This window comes from Carcharodon carcharias, chromosome 10 (genome assembly GCF_017639515.1).
Source record: "Carcharodon carcharias isolate sCarCar2 chromosome 10, sCarCar2.pri, whole genome shotgun sequence".
NCBI classification, from domain to species: Eukaryota; Metazoa; Chordata; class Chondrichthyes; order Lamniformes; family Lamnidae; genus Carcharodon; species Carcharodon carcharias.
This window is the reverse complement of record NC_054476.1, coordinates 111,562,649-111,577,055: the sequence shown is the minus strand read 5'-3', so window position 1 is coordinate 111,577,055 and position 14,407 is coordinate 111,562,649. Positions and strand designations below refer to the sequence as shown.

The 14,407-nt window shown below is 44.3% G+C and overlaps 1 protein-coding gene across 2 annotated transcripts in view; it reads right to left on the bottom strand.

Annotated features, from left to right (window-relative positions):
- Window positions 1–14,407, bottom strand: part of camkk1a (calcium/calmodulin-dependent protein kinase kinase 1, alpha a) — a 335,074-nt gene that overhangs the window by 216,052 nt on the left and 104,615 nt on the right. For both annotated transcript variants that reach the window (XM_041197590.1, XM_041197591.1), the window contains exon 2: window positions 13,649–14,193. In XM_041197590.1, the coding sequence (XP_041053524.1) occupies window positions 13,649–14,095 (447 nt within the window). In that variant the 5' untranslated portion in view covers window positions 14,096–14,193. The remainder of the gene's footprint in view (window positions 1–13,648; window positions 14,194–14,407) is intronic.

Sequence of the window (14,407 nt, the reverse complement as noted above, 5' to 3'; positions counted from 1 at the left end):
TTCTGGGCAGCAGGTCTGGCCAAAACGTCAACTCTGTTTCTCTCTCTACAGATGCTGCCAGACCTGCTGAGTTTTTCCAGCCTTTCCTGTTTTTGTTTCAGATTTGCAGCATCCACAGTATTTTGCTTTTATCTTGAAGTTTAGTCATTTTTGTAATTTAGGGAAATGTAGCAGCCATTTTGTGCACAGCAAGGTGTTACAAGAGGCAATGTGATATGTCGCCAAATCATCTGTCTTAATGATTTTAGTTAAGGAATAAATATTAGTCAGGCAGCATTCTCTATTATTTTGAATATGTCTGGGAGATCTTTTACATTGGCCCAAGGTCCACAGGGCCTTGATTAACTTCTCATCTGAAATACAGCACCTCCATCAATGCAGCACTCCTTCAGTACTGCGCTACATGATGTCAAGTCTCTAGACTGGGGGTTGAACCCCCAACCTTCTCAGAAGGAAGAGTGGGACCACTGAGCTGCAGCTGATACTAGAAAGGGGACAGAGTAATGCACAGTAGGATACTTGAGGTTACAGTTAGCTTGTTTCAGAGCATTCAGTATAGGAAAGAAGGAGTAGCTACAAGTGGAATAGAAAGCTAAAAGTAAAATGAAATGATTGCAATTCCCACACTTCACTGAAGAGGATGGTGAATAATCATACCACTAGCACACAACACCTATACCAGAATATAGCAATAAGATTTGTTACCTCTGAAAGATCCATGGTGCAAGCGGTGACCATTAAAAACTTCAGCCAACCAAACCCAAGAGAGCATCACACTTGGACAGCACTTTACTGGTTTTCATTCAGGAGTGAGCAGGACCCAAAAATCCCTCATCTCTGTGCCTTGGGCAAGAAGGAGGAGCTGCTGGTATAGCCAGGGCCAATCTGTGCTGAAACTCTGCCATAATAACAGCTGAGGAACAGTTTGGCCATCAGCATGCTCTCCATCTGCTGCACTCCTGGTCACTGTGTGACCTGATGCACTGATATTACTGCTGCACAAGGCATCTCACATCTATAAACAGGCTTATCAATCTATTGTGCAAGAATAGAATTGCTACATTTAATGCAGTTTGAATGACTCCTGTGGGACAGGGAGTACTGGAATTAAAGAATCTTTAAGCCAACGTAGGTTAAGATACAATCAATTAAAAGGATATTTAATACTTATTGGTTATATTAAGGAATAAAGAGATTGCATTTCTATAGCAGCTTTCATGACTTCAGGACATACCAACAAGTTTTACAACTAATGAAGCACTTTTGAAGTTTGACCACTGTTGTAATGCAGGAAATGTGGCAGCTAGTTTGTGCACAGCAAGCTCCCATAAACAGCAATGAGATAAGTGATCAGGTAATCTGTCTTTTAGTAATGCTGGTTTAGAGATAAATATTGGCTAGTACTCTGGGAAGAATTCCACTGTTCTTCTTCGAATAGTGCATGGGATCTTTGACATCAACTGTGAGGGCAGATAGGGCCTTCGTTTAACATCTCATTCAAAGGATGGCCCCTCTTACAGTGCTACACAGCCTAGATTATGTGCTCAAGTCTCTAAAGTGGGCTTGAACTCATGGCTCTTTAGTTGAAGGCAAGAGTGATAATAATGAGCCATTCTGACACCAATTTAAAAATAATTAAAAGGCTGCAAATGTAGCTGACACAGTTAAAACTAGAAATAAAAACAAAATGCTGTAAAACCTCAGCATCTGTAGAGAGAGAAACAGAGTTAAAGTTTCGAGTCTGTATGACTTCTTCAGAGCTAAAGAGGGGTAGAAATGTGATGGATTTATACTGTTTAAGAGGGGTTGGAGCAGGTGGAGCAAAGTAGGTCAGGGATAGGTGGGAGCTGAGCAGAGATTGACAAAGCTGTCATGGACACAGCACAAAGGGAGTGTTACCAGTAGTATTAAAGACTAAAGAAGGTGCTGATAGTGACATAAAGGTAAGATAGCAGAATGTTAATAGCAGAACAAGGGTCAGTGCTCTGTGAAAGCAAAACAAGTGACAGATGGGCATGCTTTGGCAGGAAGGTAGGGGGTAGTTGGGGAACAAAGATTTAAAATGTGAATAAATAAATAATCAAAATAAATAAAAATAATAATGACTTTTTTTTTAATTTTAAAAGTTGGATTAAATGGGGTGGGGATGGAGGAGAGAGTTCATGGTCTGAAGTTGTTGAACTCAATATTCAGTCCGGAAGGCTGTAAAGAACCTAATCGGAAGATGAGGTGCTGTTCCTCCAGTTTCCATTGAGCTTCACTGGAACATTGCAGCAGGCCAAGGATGGACATGTGGGCATGAGAGCAGGGTGGAGTGTTGAAATGTCAAGCGACAGGAAGGTCTGGGTCATGCTTGCAGACAGACTGAAGGTGCCGCAAAGCGGTCACCCAGTCTGTGTTTGGTCTGTCCAATGTAGAGGAAACCACATTAGGAGCAGCGAATGCAGTAGACTAAATTGAAGGAGGTGAAAGTGAAATGCTGCTTCACCTGAAAGGAGTGTTTGGGGTCTTAGATAGTGAGGAGCGAGGCGGTAAAGGGGCAGGTGTTGCACCTTCTGCGATTGTATGGGAAGGTGCCGTGGGAGGGGGATGAGGAGTTGGGAGTGATAGGGGCTGGGAGAGAGTTACACTGATCCATCAGATTAGACAAAGTAAAAATGCAGTTGTTACCTAGTCCTGAAAACAGTGAGGGCAAGTTTAATGAGGAACCTGCATTATTCAGCAGGATCTGAAAAACATGAGTGTGAGGATAAGTACAGACCCAAGAGATGCTTCCTGATGGATTTGTTCAAGCTCAAAGCCACTGAGCTTTAGGAAGAGTTGGAAACACTCCATATCCTCCATGAGAAGAGAGTATGTGAAACTTACTTTCGCCCACAGGAAGAAAGAAAGACCAAAGCAGAGGAGGAGAAAAATTTAGAATTAGATAGTCTCAGACTGTCCAATAGGATTGAGTATGAGGATCTCCCCAACAACCTCAAATTGTCCAATAGGATTGATTGCAGGAATGTCTCCGACATTCTCAAACTGTCCAATAGGATTGAGCACAAGGATCTCTACAACAATCTCAAACTGCCCAATAGGATTACATTGGTGGATACCTGTCATGCAGGACAGGAATGCTGAGGCTGGAGAGGGTGAGCAACACTCGGCATTGTGAAGCAAGGGGTTACCGTAATGGAATATGTAAAAGGTAATTAAGAGCACAAGGGTGATGGACAGGAAGTATTTCACCACAGTTTTTAGGGTAGGAGGTATAAGTGAGACTGGAGGAGTAGCTGAGAAGGATGTGTAGGAGCCACTATTGGGGATATTCTGGATATTCCAAAGGGAACTCTATGAGCAGGAAGATAAGTGCATAGGAACTGGAGGAGGCCATTCAGTCCCCAGAACCTGTTGCTCACCATTTGGTTAGATTTATGGCTGACCCATACTTAAACACCATTTTTCTGCCTTTGCTTCATTTCTCCAATTGTCTTCCCTAACGGCAATCTATTGACCTCAACCTGGAATGCTCCATCCACAGCCTTTTTGGAGGAGAGTTCCAAAGTTTTCCCAGCCTCTACATGAAAAAGTGCTCCTAATTTTACTCCTAAATGTCCTTGCCCTAGCTCTAATTTTAAGATTTTGGCCCCTTGTTCTGCATTCTTCTACTTAAGGAAATAGTGTATCTACTGATTTGTTCCATCCTTTTAAATACCTCAATCAGATCACCCTTCAATCTTCAATAGTTTACCTACTCTACTGAATTGTTTTATCATTTTAAATACTCAATCTAATCACTCTTCAATCTTCAATAGTGTATCCACTTTACTGAATTGTTCCTTTATTTTAAATACCTCAATCAGATCACCCTTCAACCTTCTAAACTCAAGGGAATACAAGGGAAGTTTGAGCAACTTATCCTGATAACTTAACCTTTTAAGTCCCAATATCACTCTGGTGCACCTGAACTTCACTCCATCCAAGGCTAGTATATCCTCCATGAGGTAAGATGTCAGGAACTGAATGTAATACTTCACATAGGGACTGATTGAGGTACAACTGAAGCATGTCCTTGGCCTCTTTGCATTCCTGCTCTTTTGAGGCAAAGGTCAACATTCAATTTGTCTTTTGGATTTATTTTTATACTTTAGAATTAGAGCTAGGTGGTTCAACTGTGATGATGGAAAGCACTTCTTCACACAAAGGATAGTGGAAATCCGGAACTCTCTCCCCCAAAAAGCTGTTGAGAACAGGGGTGAATTGAAAATTTCAAAATTGAAACTGGAAGACTTTTGTTACGTAAAGGTATAAAGGGTTACAAAACCAAGGCATGTAGTTGGAAGTGCTCATCAGCCAGGATTAACTGATTGGAGGAAGAGATGAGTTGGGCTGAATGGCTTACCCCATCTCTATGTTGAATATATGTTGAACAGAAAATAAACAGGGAAACTATAATCCAAAGAAAAACATGCTGCTATGTCAAATTATCATTCTTTTTCATAAAAGATTAATTAACTGTCCAAAACACTGCAGCTCTTAAAGACAGATAATCAAACTTGATCTAACTTCAGCACTCAGACTAACAAGAGCTATAACATTCTCTCAATCTGCCAGAACAAAGCTCCTTTCATCTCAGCTGCACAGACTGTATTCAGGTTTAGTTTTAAAAGAATCATCAAATGATTCAACTTAGGAGACCATTCAGCCCACTGTATCTGTGCTGTCCTTTGAAAGAACTACCCAATTTAGTCCCATTTCCTCCTTAGCCCCAAGGTACTGGTTTTTCCCTTCAAGTATTTATCCAATTCCCAATTGAAAGCCATTATTGAAACTGCTTCCAACACCCTTTCAGGTAGTGCATTCTAGATCACAACAACTCGCTGTATAATATTCTTTTCCTCATGTCACCTCTATCTTTTGTTAATTAACTTAAATCTACGTCCCTGGCTTACCAACAGTGCAGCCAATGGAAATAGTTTCTCCTTTTTTACTCCAATTAAACTGTTTCTGACTTTGAACACCTTTCTCAGACCTCCTTTGTGCTCGAAGGTAAACAACCGCAGCTTCTCCCGTCTCGCCACACAACTGAAGTCCCACATCCCTGGTATCATTCTAGTGAACCTCCTCTCCTTCTAAAGTGCGGTGTCAAGAATTGAACACAATACATCCTGGGAGTTACCATTGAGCAGAAACTGAACTGGACCAGGCATATAAATACAAGAGCGGGTCAGAGGCTGGGAATTCTGTGGCGAGTAACTCACCTCCTGACTCCCCAAAGCCTGTCCACCATCTACAAGGCACAAGTCAGGAGTGTGATGGAATACTCTTCACTTACCTGGATGAGTGCAGCTCCCACAACACTCAAGAAGCTCAACACCATCCAGGACAAAGCAGCCCAGTTGATCACTTGATTGACGCTCCATCCACCACCTTCGACATTCACTCCCTCCACCCCCGACGCACAGTAGCAGCAGTGTGTACCATCTACAAGATGCACTGCAGCAACTCACCAAGCCTCCTTAGGCAGCACCTTCCAAACCTGTGGCCTCTACCACCTAGAAAGACAAGGAGAGCAGATGCATGGGAACACCACCGCCTGCATGTTCCCCTCCAAGCCACTCACCATCCAGACATGGAAATATATTGCCGTTCCTTCACTGTCGCTGGGACAAAATCCTGGAGCTTGCTCCCCGACAGCACTGTGGGTGTATCTACACCACATGGACTGCAGCCGTACAAGAAGACAGCTCACCATCACCTTTCTTAAGGGCAATTAGGAATTGCCCACATCCCACGAAATAATAAAAAAAACTTCAGCTGGGGCCTAACCAGTGTTTTATAAAGATTTAGCATAAAACTTCTTTGCTTTTGTTCTATATGCCTCTCTTTATAAAACCCAGGATCCCATATTCTTCTGAATGGACTTCTCAACTTCAACCTTCTACCATGTGTGTATGTACGTGCTTTGGTCTCCCTGTACCCGTCGCCATTTAAAATTGTACCATTTAGTTTACATTCCCTTGCATCATTCTTCTTTCCAAAATGTATCATATGTCAAAACAGCAACTTGTATTTTTACACACTCCTTTGCTTTAAATTCATCTGCTATGAGTCAGTTAACTGTCAGTTACCATCACTGGTGCATTCTCCAAGGCAACACCTCTACCAATCAGAGTCCACTTATCAGTCAATCAGCTCTCTTCTCATACAGTATAAATCATTGTTTCCCGTTATATTGGTATTCCTGCAAAGTGTCCTGATGATTGCAAGATGAAAAACTTTGACATGTCTCTTTTTTCAGCAATGCTCAAATATGGTTTTAATATATCTTTGGAATCACAGCTGTGGTTGCTTTTTATTTAGTCTGATTTTCTCACACTATGGGAAAGTTTTTGTACAACAGTTCACAATTAGAATTCTGAAGCATTGATAGCTGCTTTATGGTAAGACATTTCCAATACTGGCACCACCATTACAACAAATTGTAGTCATGTTTCTCATCTACATGCTGCCCCTTCACGCCATCATCCAAAGTCATAGCGTTTCACGAGCACACTGATGACACCTAGCTCTATCTAACCACCACCTCTCTCGAATCTTCCACTGTTACTAAAATGTCAGGTAAGGTAATCAAGGCCACATTTGACCGAGTGTGGCGTCAAGGAGCCCTGGCCAAACTGGAGTCAATGGGAATCGGGGGGGCAAACTCTCTGCTGGTTGGAGTCATACCATGCACAAAGGAGGATGGTTGTGGTTGTTGGAGTTCAGTCATCTCAGTTCCAAGAAATCACTGCATGAGTTCCTCAGGGTAGTGTCCTCAACCCAACCATCTTCAGCTGCTTCATCAATGACCTTCCTTCCATCATAAGATCAGAAGTGGGGATGTTCGCTGATGATTGCACAATGTTCAGCGCCATTTGCAACTCCTCAGGTACTGAAGCAATCCATGTCCAAATGCAGTAAGACCTGGACAATATCCAGGCTTGGGCTGAGAAGTGGCAAGTTCCATTTGATCCACACAAGTGTCAGGCAATGACCATCTCCAAGAAGAGAGAATCCAACCATCAAAACTTGAAACTCAATGACATTACCATCACTGAATCCCCCACTATTAATATCCTGGGGATTACCATTGACCAGAAACTGAACTGCAGTAACTATATAAATACTGCGGCTACAAGAGCAGGTCAGAGGCTGGGAATCCTGTGGTGAGTAATGCACCTCCTGAATTCTCAAAGCCTGTCCACCATCTACAAGGCACAAGTCAGGAGCGTGATGGAATACTCTGCACTTGCCTGGATGAGTGCAGCTCCCACAACTCCAGAAGCTGGACACTGTCCAGACCAAATCAGCCTGCTTGATTGACACCATATCCACAAACATTCACTCCCTCCACCACCGACACACTGTAGCAGCAGTGTGTACCATCTACGAAGTGCACTGCAGGAACTGAACAAGGCTCTTAAGATAGCACTTTCCAAACCCACAACCATCTAGAAGGGCAAGGGCAGCAGGCAAATGGGAACACCACCACCTGGAAGTTCCCCTCCAAGTTACTCACCATCTTATTTGGAAACATATCGCCGTTCCTTCACTGGCGCTGGGTCAAAATCCTGGAACTCCCTCCCTAACAGTACTGTGGGTATACTTACACCACATGGACTGCAGCGGTTCAAGGAGGCAGCTCACCACCACCTTCTCAAGGGCAATTAGGGGGGAGCAATAAATGCTGGCCTAGCCAGTGACACCCACATCCCTTTAATAAGTTTATAAAAATTTGATTTTGAGATGCATTGATCATGTTCATGTTATCACTAGGATCACCTATTTCCACTTCCCGACCACATCAGTTGCTGAAACCCTCATCCATGCCTTTGTTACATCTAGACTCGACTGCACTCCTTTTGTGGGGCACTGGCATCAGTATTGGAACAGGAGGTATCTGTACCCTTGGGACGGTCTCCACCTGAACCGATCTGGGACCAATGTTCTAGTGAAAAGGGTAAAGAGGGTGGTAAACAGGACTTTAAAATAGAAAGTGGGGGGGGGTGGGGGGAAGGGTAAAACTCCAAGAAGTATGACTAATGGGAAACAAAGCAGCAGGTTAGCGTAAGGGGGGGGATGGATTCAACTTCATGGAAAATTATGAAAAAACTGAAAAGAAAGGAGAGCCGAGGAGAAGCTATCAAAGTCTCCAGAACAGAAAATAGGACAGAGTGTTTGGAAAGGGCTAGGAATCTAACTTCAAGCACATCAGATAAAGGATCGACAATGAGAAAGGGGACGGGAAATACAGGACTGAAGGTGTTGTATCTGAATGAACGCAGTATACGAAATAAGGTAAATGAGCTTGTGGCGCTGATTGAAATTGGCAGGTATGATGTGGTGGGCATCACAGAGACATGGCTGCAAGGGGATCTGGAGGGAGCTAAATATCCAAGGATATACATCCTATTGAAAAGATAGGCAGATTGGCAGAGGGAGTGGGGTTGCTTTGTTAGTAAGAAATGAAATTAAATCGATAGCAAGAAATGATGTGTGGTCAGATGATGTAGAATCTGTGTGGATAGAGTTGAGCAACTGCAAAGGTAAAAAAAACCATAATGGGAGTTACGTACAGGCCTCTGAACAGTAGTCAGGATGTGGGACACAAGATACACTTGGAGTTAGAAAAGGCGTGTAAGAAAGGCAAGGTTACAGTGATCATGGGGGATTTCAAAATGCAGGTAGACTGGGAAAATCAGGTTGGTAGTGGATCCCAAGAAAAGGAATTTGTGGAATGTCTACGAGATGGCTTTTTGGAGCAGCTTGTGGTGGAGCCCACTAGGGAACAGGCAATTCTAGATTTAATGATGTGTAATGAGGCAGATTTGATAAGAGAGCTTAAGGTGAAGGAACCCTTAGGAGCAAGTGACCATCATATCATAGAATTTACCCTGCAATTTGAGAGGAAAAAGCTGGAATCAGATGTAATGGTATTACAGTTGAATAAAGGCAACTACAAAGGCGTGAGGGAGGAGCTGGCCAGAATTGATTGGGAGATGAGCCTAGCAGGAAAGACAGTGGAACAGCAATGGTAGGAGTTTCCGGGAGTAATTTGGGAGACACAGCAAAAATTCATCCCTGGGAAGAAGAAGCATACTAAAGGGAGGACGAGGCAACCATGGCTGACAAGGGAAGTCAGGGACAGCATAAAAGCTAAAGAGAAAGTATACAATGCGGCAAAGAGCAGTGGGAAACCAGGGGATTGAGAAGCCTACAAAGACCAACAGAGGACAACTCAAAAAGAAATAAGGAGGGAGAAGATTAAATATGAGGGTAAACTAGCCAGTAATATAAAAGAAGATTGCAAGAGTTTTTTAGATATATAAAGGGTAAGGGAGGGGCAAAAGTGGACATTGGGCCGCTGGAAAATGATGCTGGAGAAGCAGTAGTGGGGAGCAAAGAGATGGCGGAGGAACTGAATAGGTACTTTGCGTCAGTCTTCACAGTGGAAGACATGAGTGACATCCCCCAAAGTTCAAGAGAGTTGGGGAGTCGGGGGGCAGAGGTGAGTATGGTGGCCATTATCAAGGAGAAGGTGCTAGGAAAACTGAAAGGTCTGAAGGTGGATAAATCATCTGGACCAGATGGATTACACCCCAGAGTTCTGAATGAGATGGCTGAAGAGATAGTGGAGGCGTTAGTGGTGATCTTTCAGGAATCACTGGAGTCAGGGAGGGTCCCAGAGGACTGGAAAATCGCTAATGTCACCCCTCTGTTTAAGAAGGGAGTGACACAAAAGACGGGAAATTACAGGCCGATTAGCCTATCTCGGTCGTTGGTAAGATTTTAGGGTCCATTATTAAGGATGAGATTTCAGAATACTTGGAAGTGCATGGTAAAATCGGGCAAAGTCAGCATGGTTTCATCAAGGGGAGGTCATGCCTGACAAATCTGTTGGAATTCTTTGAGGAGGTAATGAGTAGGTTAGACAAAGGAGAGCCAATGGATGTTATCTACTTGGACTTCCAGAAGGCCTTGGACAAGGTGCCAAACAGGAGCCTGCTCAGTAAGATAAGAGCCCATGGTGTTAGAGGCAAGGTACTAGCATGGATAGCAGATTGGCTGTCTGGCAGGAGGCAGAGAGTGGGGATAAGGGGGTTCTTCTCAGGATGGCAGCCGGTGACTAAAGGAGTTCCGCAGGGACCACAACTTGTGTTGGGATCACAACTTTTCACTTTATACATTAATGATCTAGATGAAGGAATTGAGGGCATCCTGGCTAAATTTTCAGATGATACAAAGATAGGTGGAGGGACAGGTAGTATTGAGGAGGTGGGGAGGCTGCAGACGGATTTGGACAGGTTAGGAGAATGGGCAAAGAAGTAGCAGATGGAATACAACGTGGGCAAGTGTGAGGTCATGCACTTTGGTAGGAAGAATAGAGGCATGGACTATTTTCTAAGTGGGGAGAGAATTCAGAAATCTGGAGTGCAAAGGGACTTGGGAGTCCTGGTCCAGGATTCTCTTAAGGTTAATTTGCAGGTTGAGTCGGTAGTTAGTAAGGCAAATGCAATGTTAGCATTTATTTCGAGAGGACTAGAATATAAAAGCAGGGATGTGCTGTTGAGGCTTTATAAGGCTCTGGTCAGATCATATTTAGAATATTGTGAGCAATTTTGGGCCCCGTATCTCAGGAAGGATGTGCTGGCCCTGGAGAGGGTCCAGAGGAGGTTCACAACAATGATCCCAGGAATGAAAGGCTTAACATATGAGGAACGTTTGATGACTCTGGGTCTATACTCGATGGAGTTTAAAAGGATGAGGGGGGATCTGATTGAAACTTACAGAATACTGAAAGGCCTGGATAGAGTGGACATGGGGAAGATGTTTCCATTAGTAGGAGAGACTATGACCCGAGAGCACAGCCTCAGAGTAAAGGGAAGACCTTTTAGAACAGAGATGAGTAGAAACTTCTTCAGCCAGAGTGGTGAATCTATGGAATTCATTGCCACAGAAGGCTGTGGAGACCAGGTCATTGAGTGTATTTAAGACCGAGATAGATAGGTTCTTGATTGGTAAGGGGGTCAAAGGTTACAGGGAGAAGGCGGGAGAACAGGGTTGAGAAACTTATCAGCCATGATTGAATGGCAGAGCAGACTCGATGGGCCGATTGGCCTAATTTCTGCTCCTATGTCTTTTCGTCTTATGGTTTTATGGCTACCTTTCTATATTCCAACCACCATAAACATTAGGTCATCCAAAAATCTGCTGCCTGTGTCTTAACTCGCAGCAAGTTCCATTCCCCTGTGCACACTGACCTACATTGGTTCCGGTATCAAGAAATGTCTTGGTATTAAAATTTGCATCCATGTTTTCAAATCCCTCCATGGCCTCACCCCCTCCCTACCCCTGTCATCTCCTCCAACCACACAACCCTCCAAGATCTCTGCACTCCTCTCATTTTGATCTCTTGAGCATCCTCAATTTTTATTGCTCCACAATTGGTGGATGTCCCTTTAGTTTCCTAGGCTCCAGCCCAGGAACGCCTTCCCTACACTTCCCCATCTCTTTACCTCACTTTCCTCCATTAATACACTCCTTCAAAATGGACTTTTTATCAAGCTTTTGGTCATCTGACCCAACATCGTCTTCTCGCATTCTATTATATTTTGGTTTATAATGTTCCTGTGAAGCATATTGGGATGTTTCATTACGTTAAAGGCGCTGCACAAATAAAGGTTGTTGTTGTAGTTCCCAGTTAAACCCTCACACTGGGAAGGAGATGAGTTCAGTCGGGAAGCTTGTTTGATACCCCACTCAACTCTACACTGCATTGACTCCAAATCCAATCTGAGCACAAGTCATTGAAGGTGACAGGGCAGGTTGAGAGTGTGGTTAATAAGGCGAATGGGATCCTGGGTTTTATAAATAGAAGCATAGAGTACAAAACCATGGGGGTTATGGTGAGCCTGTGTAAAATAATGGTTCGGCCTCAACTCAAGTGTTGGGCTGAATTTTTGGTCCCAAGGCCCAGGCTTGCTGTCAGGGTAAAATATGGGTTGGGAATTCACAAATTCCAGCAGTAAGAGCGCAGATTTTGAAGGAGACGGTGAATTAAATGGCTGTCTCCAGGAGTCCCAACCAATTAAATACAATGGGTGGGCTACTGAGTCTGGGTGGCCAGTAGGAGGCCATCCAGACCTGGCTGTGTGGGCTGCTGAATTAGGTAGGGGGGCAAGAGGGTACCTTCGTTCCCGGTCACCAGCCACAAATTAGGTTGGTGCGAAGGCCAGGAGGGTTAGGACCTTCGGAGATAAGAGGGAAAACCCAACCACCACCCCACTCCCCCACCTACAGGCACTGTCACAGTTACAGGCAATTTTCAGAGCAGCGCCTTCTGAATAGACTGCAACCTCGGGCTCCAAGGTCTGCTCACCCTGCTGCCAGGTGGCTGCCAGTTTCATGGACGGCCCACCACTCGGAAACGCCAAATTGCAACCTCACCCGCTTTCAGTCTCACCTCATCAACCAAATGAAAATTCAGCCCATTGTGCTCAATTCCAGGAACCATACCTTAGGAAGGATGTAAAGGCTTTAGACAGGGTGCAGAACAGATTCACGAAAATGGTTTCAGGGATGAGGGAGTTCAGTGACATAGACAGATTGGAGAAGCTAGGGCTATTCTCCTTGGCGGAGATGATTGAGAAGGGGTTTGACAGAGCTATTCAAAATGATGAGGGGTTTGAACAGAGTGGACAGGAGTTGGTGGAAGGGTCGAGAACCAGAGGAAGGCCAATGACTTGTGGAATATGAATGGCAAAATGTGGAAGAACATTTTTGTGCAGTGAGTGGTTTGGATCTGGAATGCTCTGCCTGGGAATGTGGTGGAGGCAGGGTCAATTATGTTATCAATTGGATAAGCCGCTGTAGAGAGAAATTTTCCAGCTCCATGGGGGGAAAGCCAGGGAGTGGGACTCACTGAGTTGCCCTCGAAGAGAGCCGGTATGGACACGATGGACTGAATGGCCTCTTTCTGTGTGCAATCATTCTATGATTCTTTGACTTAGAGTGAATTTGTTGGAAATGTGCAGTATTTCACAACATGCAAACATTCTCAGTCGGACAAATTAACTGTGGGACACCCACCCTCCCACACTTACTGCCCTGTTCCCGCCATTGCTGTGGTTACTGTAGCCTTCGACAGGAACATCCCCTGCCTACCCCCCCCGCCCCCCCAGCATCCCCCCCGTGCCGCATCCCCCCCCCACCCCCCCCACCCCGGCCACTCCCACCCCACCCCACGGGACTTGCTGCACATTACAATGCCATTTAGAAGAATTATTTTTTTAAAAAGAGTTAAAATTCTATTTATTTCCATTGCAAAGATTTTCCCCACAACCCAGACGTTATTTTCTAACCCTCTTTCTGCACAGCCCAATGAATTCCACAGCCAGGCTATCTTTACATCTTCAAATCAAAAGACAGCCATTTGGAATGCCTCATAAGTACCATCAGTACGACATCCTCTCCACAAACAGAAGGATATTTAAAGGATAATTCCCTACCCATACAAACAGCATTCTGTTTCACAAAACTCTGAAGTTATCTGTAAAATATTTTATAGGGTGTCTCTTTTACAGGTGAACATCTCTCATCATAAAGAAAACAAACAGGTCACCTGGGAGTTGACCATGTTGACTCGGCTGGACTCAATAGTTGGCCGTCTTGCAGATGATAATGGTCCTGTTGAATAGGCGCCATAGCTCGGCAGGACCCCGCTTGCTGAGAGAGAATTTCCTGAGGAGCGTTCTTGAAGGGACAGCTTCCTGTTAGAAAGTTTGGGCCTTGAGGCTATTTTCTTTGTCACGCTGCTCACACTCTTGTAGGTTTTGGCATAGTCCTCGCTTACACCATTCGTGTGAGGGTCTCCTCCATCCTTTGACTTGTCTGTGCCCTTGGCTGCAGTGCTCTGGCAGCCCCTTCCCAAATTCCCTGAAGAGGGTTCCTCAGACACCTGCACAGCAGCTACTTGCTGGACCAGGCGCTCCTGTTGAAGCTCTGCCACTTTATCCATCTCTGGCCCTTCTTCCCCGCAGTCCCTTTCTGGATCTGAGGTCGACATCATTAAATTTGTGGAACAGGATAGGTGGAGAAAGCTTCAAAAGCCACTAATTAACCGTCATCAAGTTCTCTTTAGTTATGGATTTCCGGTGTCCTATAGACCTGAAATTAAGAGTCAATCATTAGCATCAGAAAGAGACGATGGAGAAATATACATTTTTTTAAAAACTAAATGACCATCATGTAGTCCAGAGAATTATCATAGAATAATACAGCGTAGGGGGAAACCATTCAGATCTCTGTAAAAACATTCCAATCAGGCAAACTCTCCCACTCTTCCTCAAAGTCTTTGCCAAATATTTATCCAAATCCATTC